This window comes from Cetorhinus maximus, chromosome 8 (genome assembly GCF_964194155.1).
Source record: "Cetorhinus maximus chromosome 8, sCetMax3.hap1.1, whole genome shotgun sequence".
In the NCBI taxonomy this organism is placed as follows: domain Eukaryota; kingdom Metazoa; phylum Chordata; class Chondrichthyes; order Lamniformes; family Cetorhinidae; genus Cetorhinus; species Cetorhinus maximus.
In genome coordinates this window covers 63,389,216-63,407,977 of record NC_135886.1, presented here as the reverse complement: position 1 = coordinate 63,407,977, position 18,762 = coordinate 63,389,216, and the positions used below count along the sequence as shown (strand labels likewise).

The following is an 18,762-nucleotide window of genomic DNA, read 5'->3' as shown; positions in this document are numbered from 1 at the left end:
AAGCAGATTGGCCGGATGCTCTCTGAGGTGGAACTCCCTCCAGAGTGATGGGTGGAAGTCCTGCCTGAAACCAACTAACATTTGTTAGAGCATGAAATTGCTGTGGGGCAGGCAGTATCAATGGGGACGTGTTATCTGGTGACTCTTCAGATGGCAGGAAGGGAAACCCCACTATCCTAAAAGTCCTGACTTATTTCTTTTTTATAATATGGTTACAAAAAATGAGCACAATACACTAAGTGTGGACTAACTAAGGTTTTATTTAAGTTTAACATAACTTCCCTGCTTTTGAACTCTATTTCTCCAGAAATGAACTACAGTGCTTTGCTTGCATCTTGTTCAACTTGTGTTCAATGATTTGTGATTCCATTCTGTTTGTTCTATTTCTTCTATGAAAAGGATTATGACAGTTGTTGTTTTGTGCTGCTACCCTTTGCTGTGTGAAGCTTCCTGTTAAACCCTGTTCTGGGTATGACTTATATCTCGACATATTCACCTCAAATAGAAAGGAAACTGTGTGGGAAAATAGGTTAATTCTGCCCACTCACTAATGAGCTTAGTTATCATTCTGAGCCATCAGTGGAAAGTTTTCACCTTGATTTAAGAGAAAAGGAGGGTTACAGTCAACAGTACCCACTTGGGACTTATGTCTAAACTTGTACTTTCCATAAGTCAGCATCAAAATTACTGACCCCTCTTAAATCACTTGAAAATCTCAAGAGGGATCTGGGAGCCGATTAGATACAGAGAATACTTTAACATATCTGTCATGATCTCAAGCCATTCCAAAGTGCTTATTGTTGTTTTGTCGGAAAGTTACAGCCAATATTATGCAAGAAAACTTCCACAAACAGCAATGAGATAATGTCCGATAATCTGTTCTTTTAATGATGTTGTTTGAGGGATAGATATTGGCCAGGGCCTGGGAGAAAATATCAAGGGATCTTTTATATCCACCTGAGAGGGCAAACATGGAATATTTTCCCCAAGTCCCTGGCATGGGACTTGACCTCATGACCTTCTGACTTAAAGGTTGAGAGTGCTACACAGTGAGCCATGCCTGATAGTGGCCTTATTATAACAAACACTAGACCTGGTGCTGCTGTTAACATATTCTGGACTATAGCACTAATGTGTAAATCTCCTGCTGAGCTTTCCCATTGTTTTCTGTTTTTGCATAATTCTTCTTCTGTATTTTATCTTTACTCACATCAGTGAATATTTGCCTCAACCTGCATTTAAGCTAGCTGTCCATTTGATTTCTGCACCACAGCAGGACTCCCATTTATCGGGCAATTATCCCATGTCAAGGAGCTCCCTGCAGTGCCAGCTTGAGCACCTGTTTACCCAGAAATGTTATCAAGATTACTCTCAAGGTTGCATCTCTGCCAGCTGTTTTCGGAATGGAATTGTCCATGGTTGTGGGTGTGAATCAAGTCCACGCCAATGCCACAGGCCAATAATGAAAAGGATATGATGGCTGGAGACACTCAAGAGGGCCTAAAGGGAACAGACATCCGGCCATCGCTCCAAATGCGTGAATCTTTACACTTTTATTCCTTGGGGGAACAGGTGAACAGCTTTTGGTTGTGACAACAAGGAAGGCATTCAAACATGTTCAGATCAGGTAAAACAATCTGTCAAAACACCATTTCCTTACAAATACTTAAAAAAAAAACCATGCACCAGCTTAAATTCAATGTCTGAAAGCCTCTCCAAACAAAGATTTATATCAAAATTACAACACAGAAACAGACTGATGCACCTGACCAGTCAGTGTTGGTGTTTAACCTTCACATGAACATCGTCCCAATCCCCTGATCTCACCCAGTTTCCAAATCTCTTTCTTTCCCTTTCTTTTAAACACCTATCTAGCCTATTCTTGACCTGGGCCCGGATTTGCCTCAATGCCCATTGGTGCTGGAAAATTACATTGTTCATCAGCACACAAGCTTCCTTGGTAAGCTCCATACAAAGTGGTGTAAATTTTGATGTAACTACATTCATAAAGCAGTCAGTGGCTCAGGCTCCAGGAAACTTCAGTGCAGACAGTAGTACAGCCTCCATAAAGCCTGCATTTTTATTCAAAGCACCTGTGGTCAGTGAGGTGGGGCTGCAGGTATTCCTTCCTTGACCTAATGCAGCTTACCCACTTTAGGACACCTCCCACCCTCCTCAGTGTCCCTTGGCAGAGTCGTGAAGCAGCCACAAGCCAGCTATGCCGATGGCACATTATGATAGAGCAGCATCTCGTCAGGGCACTGTGAATCTTCCTCCTGGGAAGACAAGATGATGGGGTTGGGAAGGGGAAAGGTGGGCGGTGGGAGTGGTGGGGGGGTGGTCCGTGCAGCAAGCTGTCCATGAATGCCAGCTTGCTGGGGAATGGGGGAAGTGGTGGGGGGGGGTGATCATAGCACTCATTGCCAACACCTTCTGCCAAGCTGCCTTATTCCCCTTGCTTTCATGGGCTGGTGAAGGGCAATATGCCCATGGGAGTACAACACTGTAGGTTTTAGAGACATTAACATAAAAAGCCTGATTTAATGAGCATTACGGGAAAATGGAGTTAGCTTGAGAAAATATTGATATTCAGATCGTGAATGATAAAACACTTCACAAAATCAATTAGTCAGAATATAGCAAGAAAGGGAGGAAGGAAAGGGTTTTATCTGTTCTAACCATGATAAGCCCAAACAAGAGTGTATAAGATATAGAGTAGATTATAAGTATTCCCACCCTCAATGATGGTGGAGCCCAGCACAACAGTGCAAAAGAGAAAGCTGAAGCATTTGCAATGATCTGCAGCCAGAAGTAACGAGTGGGTGATCCATCTTGCCCTCCACCTGAGGTCCCCAGCATCACAGATGCCAGTCTTCAGCCAATTCAATTGGCACTGGATACTGCAAAGGTTATGAGCCCTGACAACATTCCAGCAATAGTACTGAAGACTTATGCTCCAGAACTGGCTGTGTCCTTAGCTAGGCTGTCCCAGTACAACTACAACACTGACATTTACCTGGCATTGTGGAAAATTGCCCAGGTATGTTCTGTCCATAAAAAGGAGGACAAATCCAATCCAGCCAATTATCACCCTATCTGCCACTCTTCATCATCAGCAAAAAGATGGAAGGTGTCATCGACAGTGTTATCAAGCAGCACTAACTCAGAAATAATCTGCTCACTCACACACATTTTGAGTTCTGCCAGGGCCACTCAGCTCCTGACCTCATTAAAGACTTGATCCAAGCATGGACAAAAGAGCTGAATTCAAGAGGTGAGGTGAAAGTGACTGCCGTTGACATTAAGGCAGCATTTGAGGAGTGTGGCATCAAGGAGCCTTAATAAGGGGAGGGGAGAGTGCGAGACGAGGACCCCGAGTCAGGCAGTCAGCAGCACCTAGAGGAGAGTGTGAGAGGAGGACCCTGGGACAGGCAGTCAGCTGCACCTAGAGGAGAGTGCGAGAGGAGGACCCTGGGACAGACAGTCAGCAGCACATAAAGGAGAGTGCGAGAGGAGGACCCTGGGACAGGCAGTCAGCAGCACATAAAGGAGAGTGCGAGAGGAGGACCCTGGGACAGGCAGTCAGCAGCACATAAAGGAGACTGCGAGAGGAGGACTCTGGGACAGGCAGTCAGAAGCACCTAGAGGAGAGTGGAGGCTCACCCCCTCTGCACGTTGCCCTCGAGGTGGCTGTGGTGGGGAAGAGACCGTTGTTCACCTCCTTGTGGATTGTGCCTTTGCAAAGAAAGTCTGGAGAGAGATGCAGTGGTTGCTGTCGAGGTTCATCCCGAGCAGTTCTGTGACACAGGACTCTGTGCTCTACGGGCTGTTCCCAGGGACACACACCGAGACAAACATCAACTGCAGCTGGAGGATCATCAACTCGGTGAAAGACGCGCTTTGGTCTGCCCGAAACTTGTTGGTCTTCCAGCACAAAGATTTGTCCCCGACCGATTGTTGCGGACTGGCACAATCCAAAGTCCAGGACTACGTGCTGAGGGACGCACTAAAGCTTGGGGCAGCTGCCGCAAAGGCGCAATGGGGAAGGGTCGCTGTCTAAGACCTTTCTACCACAGCGCACCGAGAGACTGGGAACTGTTTAGAGCCCCTCGGGCTGTACAGATCAAAATGAAAGGCTGTAAAGGACTGTAATATTGTTTGTACTGATGCACCTGGTGATACATTTTGTAAAAGTTTAACCTGGATTGTACCCTTGTAATGTTGTTTTTGAAATGGTTTTGAATGTGATTGAAGATTTTTATGAATAAAGTATATTTTTACAAAAAAAAAAAAAAAAACCTAGAGGAGAGTGCAAGAGGAGGACCTTGGGACAGGCAGTCAGCAGCATCTAGAGGAGAGTGCGAGAGGAGGACCTTGGGACAGGCAGTCAGCAGCATCTAGAGGATAGTGCGAGAGGAGGTCCTTGGGACAGGCAGTCAGCAGCAACTAAAGGAGAGTGCGAGAGGAGGACCTTGGGACAGGCAGTCAGCAACACTTAGACGAGAGTGTGAAAGGAGGACTCTAGGACAGGCAGTCAGCAGCACCTAGAGGAGAGTGTGAGAGGAGGACTCTGGGACAGGCAGTCAAGCAGCACCTAGAGGAGAGTGCGAGAGAAGGACCTTGGGACAGGCAGTCAGAAGCACCTTGAGGAAAGTGCGAGAGGAGGACCCTGGGACAGGCAGTCAAGCACCACCTAGAGGAGAGTGCGTGAGGAGGACTCTGGGACAGGCAGTCAGCAGCACATAAAGGAGAGTGCGAGAGGAGGACTTTGGGACAGGCAGTCAAGCAGCACCTAGAGGAGAGTGCGAGAGGAGAACCATGGGACAGGCGGTCAGCAGCACCTAAAGGAGAGTGCGAGAGGAGGACCCTGGGACAGGCGGTCAGCAGCACCTAGAGGAGAGTGCGAGAGGAGGACCCTGGGACAGGCAGTCAGCAGCATCTAGAAGAGAGTGCAAGAGCAGGGGGAGACATAATTTTAAAAAGAGCACAGAGTGGGGAGACTTCATTTTAAAAAGAGCGTGTGAGACCAGCGGCGGAGTGAAGTCATGAACCACAATGAGTTCCGGGAAAGCAGCTGATTGATGAATAGGATTGGTGAGTATTTCTAGTCTTTAAAGTAAAAGTAAGGTCTTTAGTTTGGGTGTTTAGGTCTCTAGACTTCTTTTCTCTCTTTTTCTTAAAAATAGCTTGTTAAGTATAAGATTGATACTGGTGTTAAAAAATAATTACAATAAAGTGTAAAGAGTGGGGGATTCTTCAAGTGGAAAGAGCAGGGATACAACAGTAACTTTTTTTTATTCTTTCACGGGATGTGGGCTTCGCTGGCTGGGCCAGCATTTATTGCCCATCCCGAGTTGCCCTTGAGAAGGTGGTAGTGAGCTGCCTTCTAGAACCACTGCAGTCCATGTGGTGTAGGTGCACCCACAGTGCTGCTTTTAATTAATTAATAAATTAAATAAAATATGATAGCGATGGCAGGATGGGTGATGTGTTGCTGCTGCAGCATGTGGGAGCTGCTGGACATCAAGATGATCCACAGCGAACACATCTGTACCAGGTGTTTGCAGCTTGAGGAACTTGGGATCCGAGTTAAGGAGCTGGAGTCCGAGCTGCAGACATTGTGCCACGTCAGGGAGGGGGAAAGTTACCTGGACACTTTGCTTCAGGAGGTGGTCACACCCTCAGATTAGGTAATTCAAATTTGTCTGTGATTAGGGACAGGAGGGTGTGACTGCAGGTGAAGCAGGATTGGGGACCCAGGGGGTAGCGTTTGAGGAGCCTCGGCTCCTGCAACTGTCCAACAGTTACAAGCTGTGTGGATGAGAGCGGGGACTACGGGGAGGATGAGTAAACTGACCAAAGAGCTGTGGTACAGGGAGCCATTTAAGTGGGGGGAGGAAATAGGAACGTAGTAGTGGTAAGGGACAGTATAATTAGGGGGATAGATGCAGTTCTCTGCAGCCGTGAGTATAATTAGGGGGATAGATGCTGTTCTCTGCAGCTGTGAGTGTGAGTCTCAAAGGCTGTGGAGGGGGAGGGTTCTGGAAAGGGGCTATGTAGGCTTACAAAGCGAAAGGATATGGCAGCATTGCAGGGCAGCCATTTAGTTAATGATTCCCAGAGTGTGACAGGAAGGGACAGAGTGTACAAACATAAAAAACAGCAGCAAGTAGGGTCAAAGGGGGAAAAAAAAATGGTGAAAAGGCAAAATTAATGGCTCCTTATTTAAATGCACATAGTACTCGGAACAAAATAAATGAATTAACGGCACAGAGAGTAATGGGTATGATCTTATAGCCACTACGGAAACAAGGTTACAAGGAGATCAAAGCTGGGAACTAATGTTCATGGCTATGTGACTTTTCAAAAGGACAGGCAGGAAGTAAAGGGTGATGGGGTAGCTTTGTTAGTACGGGCTGGAGTAAGTACGATAGCAAGAAATGATCTTGGATCAGAAGATGTAGAATCCATATGACTGGAGGTAAGAAATAACAAGGGGAAGAAGACACTGGTGGGAGTAGTCCATAGGCCCCCTAGCAGTAGTTATACAGTAGGACAGGGAATAAATCGGGAGGTAATGAGGGCATGTAAAAAAAGGCAGTACATTAATCATGGGTGACTTAAATCTTCATGTAGATTGGGAAAATCAAATCGGCAGATGTCGCCACAAGCAAGAATCCATAGGGTGTACTTGGGACAGTTTCCTAGAACAATATGTTGTGGATCCAACCAGTGATCAGGCGATTTTGGATTTGGTAATGTGTAATGAGGCAAGTTAATAAATGATCTGAGTAAAGGATCCCCCTAGGAAACAATGACATAACATGGCATTCAGTTTGAGAATGAGAAACTTGGGTTGGAAACAACTGTGCCAAACTTAAATAAGGATAATTACAAAGGAACGAGGGCAGAGTTGGCTGGAGTGGAGTGGGATAGGATCTTAGCAGAAAAGACGGTTTTCTGCTAAGACGAAAACAACGACAGACGTTTAAGAAAATCGTTCATGACTCACAACAAAGATATGTAGAAGGATTCTAGGAAGGGGATAAAGTAACCATAGTTAACCAAGGAAGTTAAGGATAGTATTAAATTGAAAGGAAAAACATATAATGTGGCAAAGATTAGTGGTAAACCAGAGGATTGGGAAAGTTTTAAAAATCAACAAATGATGATAAAAAAAAGTGGGAGAAAATAAACTTTGAGATTAACTGTCAAGTAATATAAAAGCAGACAGTAAGAGCTTCTTTAATTATATAAAAAGGAAGTGAGAGGCCAAAGTGAACATAGGCCCCTTAGAGAATGAGGCTGGGGAAATAATAATGGGGAACTAGGAAATGGCAGAGGAGTTGAATAAATAGTTTGCATCAGTCTTCACAGTAGAAGACACAATAGCATTCCAAAAATACTAAATAAGGGGAAAAAGTTGTGGGGGTTGGGGGGGGGCGGCAGTGTGGAGAATAAATACAATAACAATCACTAGAGAAAAAGTACTACGCAAACTAATGGGGCTAAAGGCCAATAAGTCACCTGGACCTAATGGGTTGCATCCAAGGATATGAAAGGAAGTAGCTACAGAGATATTGGATGAACAGTTTTAGTCCCTTTATCTAAGGGGATTCCCTAAGCTGAGAGTGCGCTCTTTCGTGCGTGCGCGTGAAAGAGCGCACTCATCTCCCTGAGGCTAAGTGCTGCCTCAGGGAGATCGGCGCCAAATTTAAAAAAGTTAAATGTAGAAAAATACAAGTTCCCTGACATGTCCCCTCATGTGACACTGTCACAAGTTGGGACATGTCCATCACTTTTAATTAAACTTTTATAAAATTTTTAAAAACCTACATGAAACCTCAACCCGCTCGTGGATGAGGTTTCATGTTTTTTCTGAAGCCCACCAGGGCTCCTGGCCTGCCCGCCAATCTTAAGGTTGGACGGGCAGGTCCTTTGACTAGTTCAATTACTTTTTAAATAGCCTCAATTGGCCGTTGACAGGTCGGCGGGCGCACAGCTGATTCGGCTGCGCCCCCGCCGACCTGAAAATTGAAACGACACGGGGTGACATTGGGAGTTCCATCTGACGTCATCCCGCGCCATTTTATGCATTGGCGAGCAGGCCCCGCCCCCACTCGCCGACCTCAATATCCTGCCCATATAGGGGGGCTTGACAGGGTAGATGCTGAGACATTGTTTCCCCTTTGTGGGAGAGTTTAGGACCAGAAGGCATAATTTCAGAGTAAGGGGGCGCCCATTTAAAACAGAGATGAGGAGGAATTTCTTCTCTTCAAACTGTGGAATTCTTTACCGCAGAGGGCTGTAGTGACTGGGTTGTTAAGTATATTCAAGACTGAGATAGACAGATTTTTAATCAGTAAGGGAATCAAGGGTTATGGGGTAATGGCAGGAAATGGAGCTGAGAATTATCAGACCAGCCATGATCTCATTGACTGCTGGAGCAGACTCGATGGGCCAAATGGCCTATTTCTGCTCCTACGTCTTATGGTCTTAGCGAAATGGAAGTCAATGGGAATCGGGGGGAAAACTCTCTGTTGGTTGGAATCATACCTAGCACAACGGAAGATAGTTGCAGTTGTTGGAGGTCAATCATTCAAGTCCCACAGTACATCACTGCAGGAGTTCCTCAGGGTAATGTCTCAGGCCCAACCATCTTCAGCTGCTTCATCAATGACCTTCCTTCCATCATAAGGTCAGGGGTGGGGATGTTCGCTGATGATTGCACAATATTCAGCACCATTCGTGACTCCTCAGAAACTGAAGGAGTCTGTGCCCAAATGAGCAAGACCTGGACAACATTCAGAATTGGGCTGATAAGTGGCAAGTTCCATTTGCATTACACAAGTGCCAGGCAATGACCATCTCCAACAAGAGTGAATCCAATCATCTCCACATGACATTCAATGGCATTATCATCGCTGAATCCCCCAGTATCAACATCCTGGGGGGTTACCATTGACCAGAAACTGAACTGGACTAGCCCCAAAAATACTGTGGCTGCAAGAGCAGGTCAGAGGCTAGGAATCCTGCAGCGAGTAACTCACCTCCTGGCTCCCCAAAGCCTGTCCACTATCTACAAGGCATAAGTCAGGAGTGTGATGGAATACACCCCACTTGCCTGGATGAGTGCAGCTCCAACAACACTCAAGAAGCCCGACACCATCCAGGACAAAGCAGCCCGCTTGAATGGCACCACATCCACAAACAATCACTCCCTCCACAGCCGAACAGTGGCATCAGTGTGTACCATCTATAAGATGCACTGCAGGAATTCACCAAGTTTCCTTAGATAACATCTTCCAAACCCGACCACTACCATCTAGAAGGACAAGGGCAGCAGATACATGTGAACACTACCACCTGGAAGTTCCCCTCCAAGCCACTTACCATCCTGACTTGGCAATATATTGCCATTCCTTCACTGTCGCTGGGTCAAAATCCTGGTGCTCCCTCCCTAACAGCACTGTGGGTGTACCTACACCACATAGACTGCAGCCGGTAAAGAAGGCAGCTCACCATCACCTTCTCAAGGACAATTAGGGATGGGTAATAAATGCTGGCCTGGCTAAAGATGCCCACATTCCGTAAAATAATAATTTTTAAAAAGTTATGATTATATATATTGTAAGCCAAGCTTCTGGAGACCGCACATGTTGTATACAATAAACAGTTTACTGCGTGAAACAGAAGAATGTTGAGAGTTGTCAATTAGAGGAGATCAGACTACACCCTGCTTGGTGAAAAAGCTAGACCTCAATTCCCTAACAAGAGTGCAGACTATAGCTTACCTTGTTAGAATCCTGGATGATTTTCACATTCTCAGCTCCAAACTTGTCACTGTACAGTTTGAGAAGTCTCTCAGATATTTCAGGCAGCCTGGTCAGCTTGGGCTCCTTGTAGATGTATTCTTTTCCATCTTCCTCTTCAAAGAAACTCTATGAAAAAAACACCCAAAAAGATCAAGAGTTTACAGTTATGGCCTCCTTACCTAAGGAAGGATACACTTGCCTTAGAGGAAGTACAATGAAGGTTCATCAAACTGGCATGAGAGGGTTGAGGAAAGGTTGAGTAGGAAGGCCTATATTTTCTGGAGTTTAGAAGAATGAGAGATGATCTCTGAAAGATATAAAATTCTTAGAGGGCTTAACAGGGTAGATGCTGAGAGGTTGTTTCACAGTGAACACAGTGGCACAGCGTCAGGATAAGTTGTTAATCATTTAGGACTGAGATGAGGAGAAATTATTGCACCCAGGGGGTTGTGAATCTAGAATTCTCTGCTCCAGAGATTTGGATACTAAGGGAATTCAGGGGTAGTGGAATTGATGTAGAAGATCAGCCACGATCATATGACCCACTTGTGCTCCTATTTCTTATGCTCTTATGTTAATGACCCTGCACCTTTCTTGATTTCCAGTTATAGTTAACAATGGAATTGGTGCATCCTAAACATTCATTGCAGGGACCTGAATGGTAAATACACCAGTCGACATGTTTAGCATTTCCTTCCCCAGCACAGATACATTGTATGTAAGTGAACACTTAGTGAGCATTACACATTGACATTCATTTTCCATCGAAACATTGCAGAAAGCTGAATCCACAAATGTGCCGACATAGCCAGGTGCTGGAGAATTCAGTGCCCAGGTTGTACATTTTCCACTTGTTCTGGGTGGTCTAAGTAAGATATTTACTTGCAGTATGATCTGTGGCTTTCAATCAGAGAATTGCAAGTTCAAGTAGCCACTCCAGAGACTTGCTGACACCAAAACTAAGTTGACATAACAGTGCATACTGAGGAAGTGCTGCACTGTCGAAGGTGCCATCTTTTGGATGAGGTTTAAAATGGAGACCCCATCTATCCTCTCAGGTGGATGCACAAGGTTCCATGCCACTATTTGAAGAATGGCAGGGGAGTGCTACCGGTGCCCTGGCCAATATTTAATCCTCTATCAACATCACAAAAACACATTATCTGCTCATTGTTACGAGCATTGTTGTTCGTAGGAGCTTGATGTGCAACTGGCCGCCATATTTGCTACATTACAGCAGTGATTATATTTCAAAAGTGCTTCATTGGCTGTAAAGCTAACTGACCTACATTGACAGCTGGCTAAAAAATGCCAGAATTTTAAAATTCTCATCCTTGTTTTCAAATGCCTCCATGGCTTCACCCTTCCCTATCTCTGTAATCTCCTTCAGCCCCATAGTCCTTTGAGATATATGCATTCCTCTAATTCAAGTCTCTTGAGCATTCTCAATTTTAGCCACTCCAGCGCTGGTGGCTGTGCCTTCAGTTGCCTGGTCCCAAACTCTGGAATTCCCTCCATAAATCTCTCCGCCTCACTCCTTTAAGACACTCCTTAAAACCTCTCTCTTTGAACAAAATTCTGCTCATTGGCCCTAACATCTCTTTATGTTGCTTGGTGCAATATTTTGTCTCATAATGATCCTGTGAAGCGCCTTAGGATGTTTTTATTACATTAAAGGTGCTATATAAATGCAAATTGCTGTTATAAAGCACTTTGGAATGCTCTGAGGTTGAGAAAAATCCCACAGTTGGGTACAATCCCTTTAAGTGTGCAGGCATCCATCTTGCATCATACCACTCACCTGACCATAAAAAGCTACTCGGAAAAATGTTCCCAGCAGTCTCCGCCCCGTGTGAAGGACATGAATTATTTTCTTATAAGCTTCATTCAGTGTGTTATATATGAAAGCAAGTTTCTAAAATAAAGAGAGACAAGAACTTATGAACAGGTTCATACAAGACACTGGATAAGAGGTTTATAAATCTGGCACTGAGACAGACCACGGATTACTCTGCACAGATACAAGCCAACCATATTATGTAAAAGGTGAGAATGCCAAAGATTCTAACTTAGACATTTAGGACTAGAATTCCCTGATCTGACTGGTGTTTGGCTGGCAAAGCTTTTACAGTTGGGTGAGCTTCCATCTGTGTTCAAAGTCTCTAATGGATTCTGCTCAGGAGGGTTTGTTGACACAGTTGTTCAGTGCACTATAATTATGAATGCTTGTCTGCCTTCCAAACTACTAATGGATTCTGCTCAGCAAGGGTTGTTGACAGCTGTCAAGGAGAATGTGAACTTGTTCATTTTGAAAGATTTATGAATTTTAAGAAAATAATGTGTTTTAAATGGATGTTCAGGTAATGTCTATTTATTTGACAGATCTGTGAACTTCCACATGTTATTATAGGACATGTGACTTCTATTTTTAATGGGTACTGGGTGAGTAATTTGGGGGAGTGTTTTGTGTGGTAAGGGGGTGAGTAGGGGTATGGGGGAAAGTTGGGGTATTGGGGTGATGGGCACGAGGGAGGTAAGGGGGCAAGACGATGAAGATTTAGGGAGCCTCACATTTATCTCTAGAACTGGGCCGATGTCTCAGCGAAGGAAGGTGGGCCTTTTAACCAGGCCATGTGGGCATTGGCCCACCTCTGCCTCTACTTCACGCCTGCTGCTGTAGGCAGCAGGCCCGACCACAGCACATCTCCAACTCTACCAATTGAAAATAGTGCTGATGGGTACTGCCAGGTAGGAGGGGGGCATCACCATGTCAGGTAATCTCCTGACTCCCATATCAAAGATGATAATTTGCTCTATATATTTCGTCAGCACACCGAGATTGGGGATTGGTAACAGTTACCTCTTCAGAAAGGCTTGAAATGTAGAGGAAAGCCCTGGGTTAGCATCAGAGTCTTAAGACAAATCCTTACTAATCATTAGTTGTTTGCTGGGGAGGGTTTTACTGAAGACCTGAACCTTGCCAGAATAACTCAGAGGGAAAGGAGGACATGTGGATGAGGTTACGTATCCTGCTAAGCACACACATCTCAAGAGTTTACCCACCAGATTGGAGGGGTTATAAGATTCTTAGAGCTGTGGGCACCAAGGACACTGAGGGCCCCTCTGCACCCTCACATGACACTGCCTTTGATCTGTGCCTCATCCCCTCTGACAATCTATTTGAATGCTGCAATAATTGAATCCAGCAGCTCATTGCATATGTTCCATGATACATTTTACCAGGGATCTCATAACTGCACAGAGCCTTGGGCTATATTTCTGCGCATCCCCCTAATGGTCTTTATTTGACTGGATCCCAGGGCCGAAGGGCCTATTTTAGCTGGATCCCCTGGGGCTGGGTCCCATGCTTGGCTCTCCTGGGAGTGGGCCCTATACTTGGCTGGATCCCTGGACAACGTGTCTGTGCTTGACTGGAATCTCTTTTCAACTATCAGTTGTGTTTAATTATACGCAGGTAGAGGGTATTAATGGGACTTTCATTTGAGCAGGTATAAAAAGACACACTGAAACTATGTGGTTGAGTTAGCAGGTGCATACTTGCAATGTTTCACTCTGTAAATAAATTTTAGTTTGAGTAAAGATTGGCTCCAGTTCTCATCAACAGGCTCTCTTGAATATAGCAGCCCTGGGGGTAGGGCCTATTTTTGGCTTGATCAGCTGGAGGAGAGGGGCTTATATTTACATCTTTCCCCATTATAGATCAATTTGGAATTAAACAAAATGGACCAGATTTTCGTGAAGGAGATGTGAAGCGGGAGTCAGGGGAGTTCCTACATGGTAAACCCTTCTCCGTTAAGGAGGCCCCCGCCCACTATATTTTAGAACTGGGGAGGTGGGGTCAGGATGGAGTTGGGTCCGCTGCCTCCGGAGATAGGCCCAAGGTGGCAACGGAAGTGGGTGGGTGGTGAGGCTGTCAGTTTAGAATGTCTACCTTCGTTTACTGGGACATTAACCCAGTTATAATCATGATTGTCAGGTCCTCAAGCCTTCAACTTCCCACGCACTCCATGTCCTCTCATATCCCCATGCTCTTCCATTCTCTCCCATATCGCCCATGCTCCTTCCATGTCCCCTTATATCCCTCATTCTCCCAATATTCACTATGAATCAATGTCTAGCAAGTTTAACAAGTCTTTGAATTGATACTGAAACTGACAGCATGAGCAGATGCTTTGAAAAGATCCTTTGAAAAGAGAAGTTCAGATTACAACTCCTTCAAAGTATCAATCAACTACGGCCAAATTTTCAAAAGCTTTTATCCACTTAGGACCACTTAATCTTGTGTAAATTAACAGACAGACAGTAAAAAACCTCAAAGAATAACTTACTACTATGTAATATAGATGCCAATCAAACAATGGTTGCACTCACTTCTGTAACTGTGTCAACATTGCCTGCTGAGCCAAGTGGATTAGTCATAATGAGGCTACTGGCAACTGTACCCACAGTAGAGATGGCCTCATTATGAATGCTTGGCTGAGCTCCAAGCGTGTCTAATCCACTTAGCTCAGCAGGCAATATTAACACCGCTACAGAGAGGAGTGCAAGCTTTGTTTGACTGACATTTCTGTTGTAATTGCTTATTTTTTGTTAATGTTGCAGTGGATAAAAGTGTCTTACCTTGATACTACGAATGTCTACGAGTGGTTGATTGAAAGCTTGATGAGAAGCTAAGAGGGGCAATGTATTTCAATGGAAATGTCAAATGGCTGTTCTTTTTGGTTTCTTAAATTTGGACTGTGATCCCCCATAGTTCCTGATGCTTCTAAGAAGTTGTAAACTATATCTACTAACAGAATGGGTCTGATTCCATCAAAATCATGGGTCTTTGAACTGCCCATCCCTGCAATGGAGGGGCAAGGGTGGGACTGTTGCACGTGGGCTCACTCCTTGCACCCTTATCCCACACCAATGAAAATTGCTGGTAACAGAAATGGGGATGGGAATCCTAGAATTGGGTTCTGCCTGGCATTTTTTAAGGCCTCTCTATGCAGCCCAACTCCACAAAATCTGAGCCGATGACTTTCTAGTCATTGTTGCCAGTAGGTGGAAAGTGAATGAAATACATTGACAGTGTTGCACATCAGCAGGAATCCCTGTTACCAGGACTCTCCTAGGTTCAGCTCTTCTAAACGAAAAGCAGACACATACCTCAAATTCTCTCCGTTTCTCATAGATAGGAATGATGAACTTGTAAATCACTGCCATTAACTCATAGCGTTCCGCATTCCACAGCCCATCTGCACACTTCTCCAATAGCTCCACAAGCACATCCTGCAGAGAACATTGAATATTAATCATTCAACCACAGAGGCAGCCAGAGTATTTCAACAAAACCAAGCCTGTGTTGCATCTGATTGTATCCAACAATAACCAAACTAACTTTGCTGACGTTTTGGGAGTTGCAGGGTTAGATATTTTAATATCCACTAAACTAAAAAGGACTTGTACCTTTCATGACTTCAGGATGTCCAAAAACATTTTAACGGCTAATGAAGTACTTTTGAATTAAATCATCGTTATCACATAGAAACAATACGACAACCAATTTGTACACAGCAAGGTCCCACAAACAGTGATTTTTTAATGGCCAGATAATCTGTTTCAGTGATTTGGTTGAGGGATAAATATTGGTGAAGACACCAGGAGAACACTGCTACTGCTCCTGAAATAATACTGTGGGATCTTTTACGTCCGCACGAGAGAACAGATGAGGCTTTGGTTTAATACCGTGGTTTGACAGGCCTGACAGTGCCGCACTCCCTCAGTAGTAGAGTATTAGCCTGGGTTTCAACTGTGATCATCTATTTGGAGCTCAGATGTCTGCCACCATCCACTCCCCACAGTCCTAGTCTTCTATAACATTGGCATGGGATGTGCACTTCATCACTTCTTGTGGTTATAGTTTAGGCTGTTTCCCTAGTTTTTGTGTTAACAGTGAGAAGGCAGTTTGCATAAGCAGGATGCACCTATGATGAACTGAGACTGTGCACCATTAACACCCAGTATGCTGCAGGGCTAATAATTAACAAGCAATTAACATCAGGGAGGCACAAGAAGCCAAAAAAACAGAGTCAGAATCTCATCTCAGGGTCAATTATGACACCAAGGTTGCAAACAGCCTTTAGCCTCAGGCAGCGGGGGAGAATGGAGTCAGCGGCTAGGGGGCAGTTTGTGGCGGGCACCAAAGGCAATGGCTTCAGTCTTCGCAATATTTAGTCGGAGGTGAGCTACAGCAGGGCTGGAGCTGGGCAATGTTAAGGAGGTGGAAGACTAGGTGTGGAAGATGCAGCCACCTGAAGCCAACGTTTAAAAACACAATTTCACTATTTAGTTAGAATCACACATATGAAAACCAAATATGATCCAGAAGATTTACTAAACTGATAGAGGACAGAACCACTGCTTCCATCACAGTGGGAAATGATACCACAGACTGTGACCACAAAGATAGAAATGATGAAATTCATTGGCAAAATAGATGCATTAAATCTTAAAAGAGATGATTAAAACCTTGGCTATTTTTTCAAATAAGTTAAAGCTTACCCAGATGGTTAAGCTGGGCTACATGCAACAGGAAAGACTGCCATTGATTATTAATGGGAAATGCTGTAATTAAAGGTAAGAAGCTTTATAATTATTTGTGAGGCTTTAAAACAAACATTGAGCTGGGCACCCTGTTTATCAAGCACTCCCTGTTAAGGTATAGAAGGTGGAGGTACAGCAAAGCTTCCTCTACACTGTCCTAGCAACATGCCTCAGTTTCACACCCCTTCCATTCTTCAAACCATTTGGAGTGAGATGGCCAACTAGTCCCAAATGAAGCACAATTGTGTGCTGTGAACCCACCTCTTGTAAGAACAGGATGGAGACTGCCTAAACCCAGTTCACACAGGGTCCTGGCAGCCAGCAGAGTCTGGGATGGGCTTGAATATAGGTGTCAAAAGTGAAAGGTCAGAGTCTAACCCACCATGCCACCTAGTTCCCCATGTGGTTCTGCACCTTGAAGTTCCTTAAGTACCATGGTATTAGGTCACCCGCTAAGGCAGAGGCTCTGAAAACTGGCCTGAAACAGCAAACTCTATAACTTTGTATATTTCCATAGCGAGATGGAATTGAACAACCACACATGATTACTGATCAGAGTGGCACTGTATCATTGAGCTGGACAATAAAAATCACTAAATTAGAATGGTAAATTTCAGCTTAACCACAATTCAAACCTTGGTTCATTTAAATAGACCACAGAGTGGAAATTTGTGTGAATGGAAGCATCCTCAGCCCTAAGAGTGGCTGAGCAAGGGAACAGAATAGTTATATAAAAGCAAAATACTGCAGATGCTGGAAATCTGAAATAAAAACAGAAAATGCTGGAAAAACTCAGTAGACCTGGCAGCGTCTGTGGAGAGAGAAACAGTTAACATTTTGAGTCAGAGCTGAAGAGAGGTAGAAATGTGATGGGTTTTATACTGTTGAAGAAAGTGGGTGGAGCAGCTGGAGCAAAATAAAGGGTCAGGGATAGGCTGGAGCGCAGGAGAAATTTGACAAAGATGCCATGGACACAAAACAAAGGGAGTAGTAATGATAGTGTTAAAGACTAAGGCAGGTGTTAATAGTGGCTTAAAGGTCAGTTAGTAGAATGTTTTAATAGCAGAACAAGGGTCAGTGCTCTCTGAAAGCAAAACATGAGAACAAGTTACAGACTGGCCCTTGTGGGGGCAGGGGGTTGTCAAAAAATATCAAAATGGAGGACAGAGTTCATGGTCTGAAGTTGTTGAACTCAATGTTGAGCCCAGAAGGCTGTAAAGTGCCTAATCGGAAGATGAGCTGCTGTTCCTCCAGTTTGTGTTGGGCTTCACTGGACCATTGCAACAGGACAAGGATGGACATGTGGGCATGACAGCAAGATGGTGAACTGAAATGGCAAGTGACAGGAAGGTCTGGGTCACGCTTGCGGACTGAATGAAAGAAAGTGCTCCACAAAGTGGTCATCCAGTCTTTGTTTAGTTTCCCCAATGTAGAGGAGACCGCATTGTGAGCGGCACATCCAATAGACTAAATTGAAAGAAGTGCAAGTTAATTGCTGCTTAATTGGTTATACTTGGTTATACCTGAACTGAAGAATAAGCTTAAACAGGAACATGCCATTTTTATATACATATATAAGATATAAGTGTGTGCATGTAGATAGATATAGATATATATATACGCTGCATTAGGACTACCGACATTTGCATTTATAGCATCTTCCAACCTCAGGAAGCTTCACAATATTTTATAGCTATTGGTTTCCTTTATTAAATGCAGTTACTGTTGTAATGTAAGAAACACAAACAAAGCTTTCACAAACAGCAATGCAAAAATGATCAGATATCTGTTTTACCAATAATGATGGTTGAGGCAAAAACGTTGCCCAGGGCACAAGAAACGCCCTAACTCTTTTTCAAATAGTGTCATGGGATCTTTCACACCTGAGAGAACAGATGCAACCTCAGTTTACATCTCACCTGAAAGATGGCAGATTCGGCAATAAAGCACTCTCTCCGTACTGTCAGTCTCGAGCCTCTGGGCTGGGACTTGCACCCATGACCCTTTGACTCAGATGAGAGAGTCAAGATGACCCTGGACTTACAAATGCTGGCAACTGTATCTCCTTTAATCCATACACACTTTATAGGATGGTTACAGGCAGTAATTTCTGAAAAGAACCTCTGTCAAAAGGGAACTCAAGTAACCATAAGAAATCAAAGATTGTGGAACTAAGTGATCTCCAAACCACAGCTAAGGTTTACTGGGACCACTGATATGGAGAACCCTGTAGTGAGAAAGTATATAGAAAGCAAACTTCAGATCAGATCAACTTTTGACCAGGGCAGTGGTTTGAGATGGGAGAACGGAATTTAAGGGTCTTGAGGTGTGCTTGAAG

General features: G+C 44.3%; 1 protein-coding gene across 1 annotated transcript in view; it reads right to left on the bottom strand.

Annotated features, from left to right (window-relative positions):
• LOC144683192 (dedicator of cytokinesis protein 11-like) overlaps positions 1-18,762 on the bottom strand; it is a 285,806-nt gene that overhangs the window by 31,142 nt on the left and 235,902 nt on the right. Inside the window, exons 47-49 of the mRNA XM_078546152.1 lie at positions 14,988-15,110; positions 11,617-11,730; positions 9,795-9,941 (exon numbers count right to left, since the gene is read on the bottom strand). Of these exons, the coding sequence (XP_078402278.1) occupies positions 9,795-9,941; positions 11,617-11,730; positions 14,988-15,110 (384 nt within the window). The remainder of the gene's footprint in view (positions 1-9,794; positions 9,942-11,616; positions 11,731-14,987; positions 15,111-18,762) is intronic.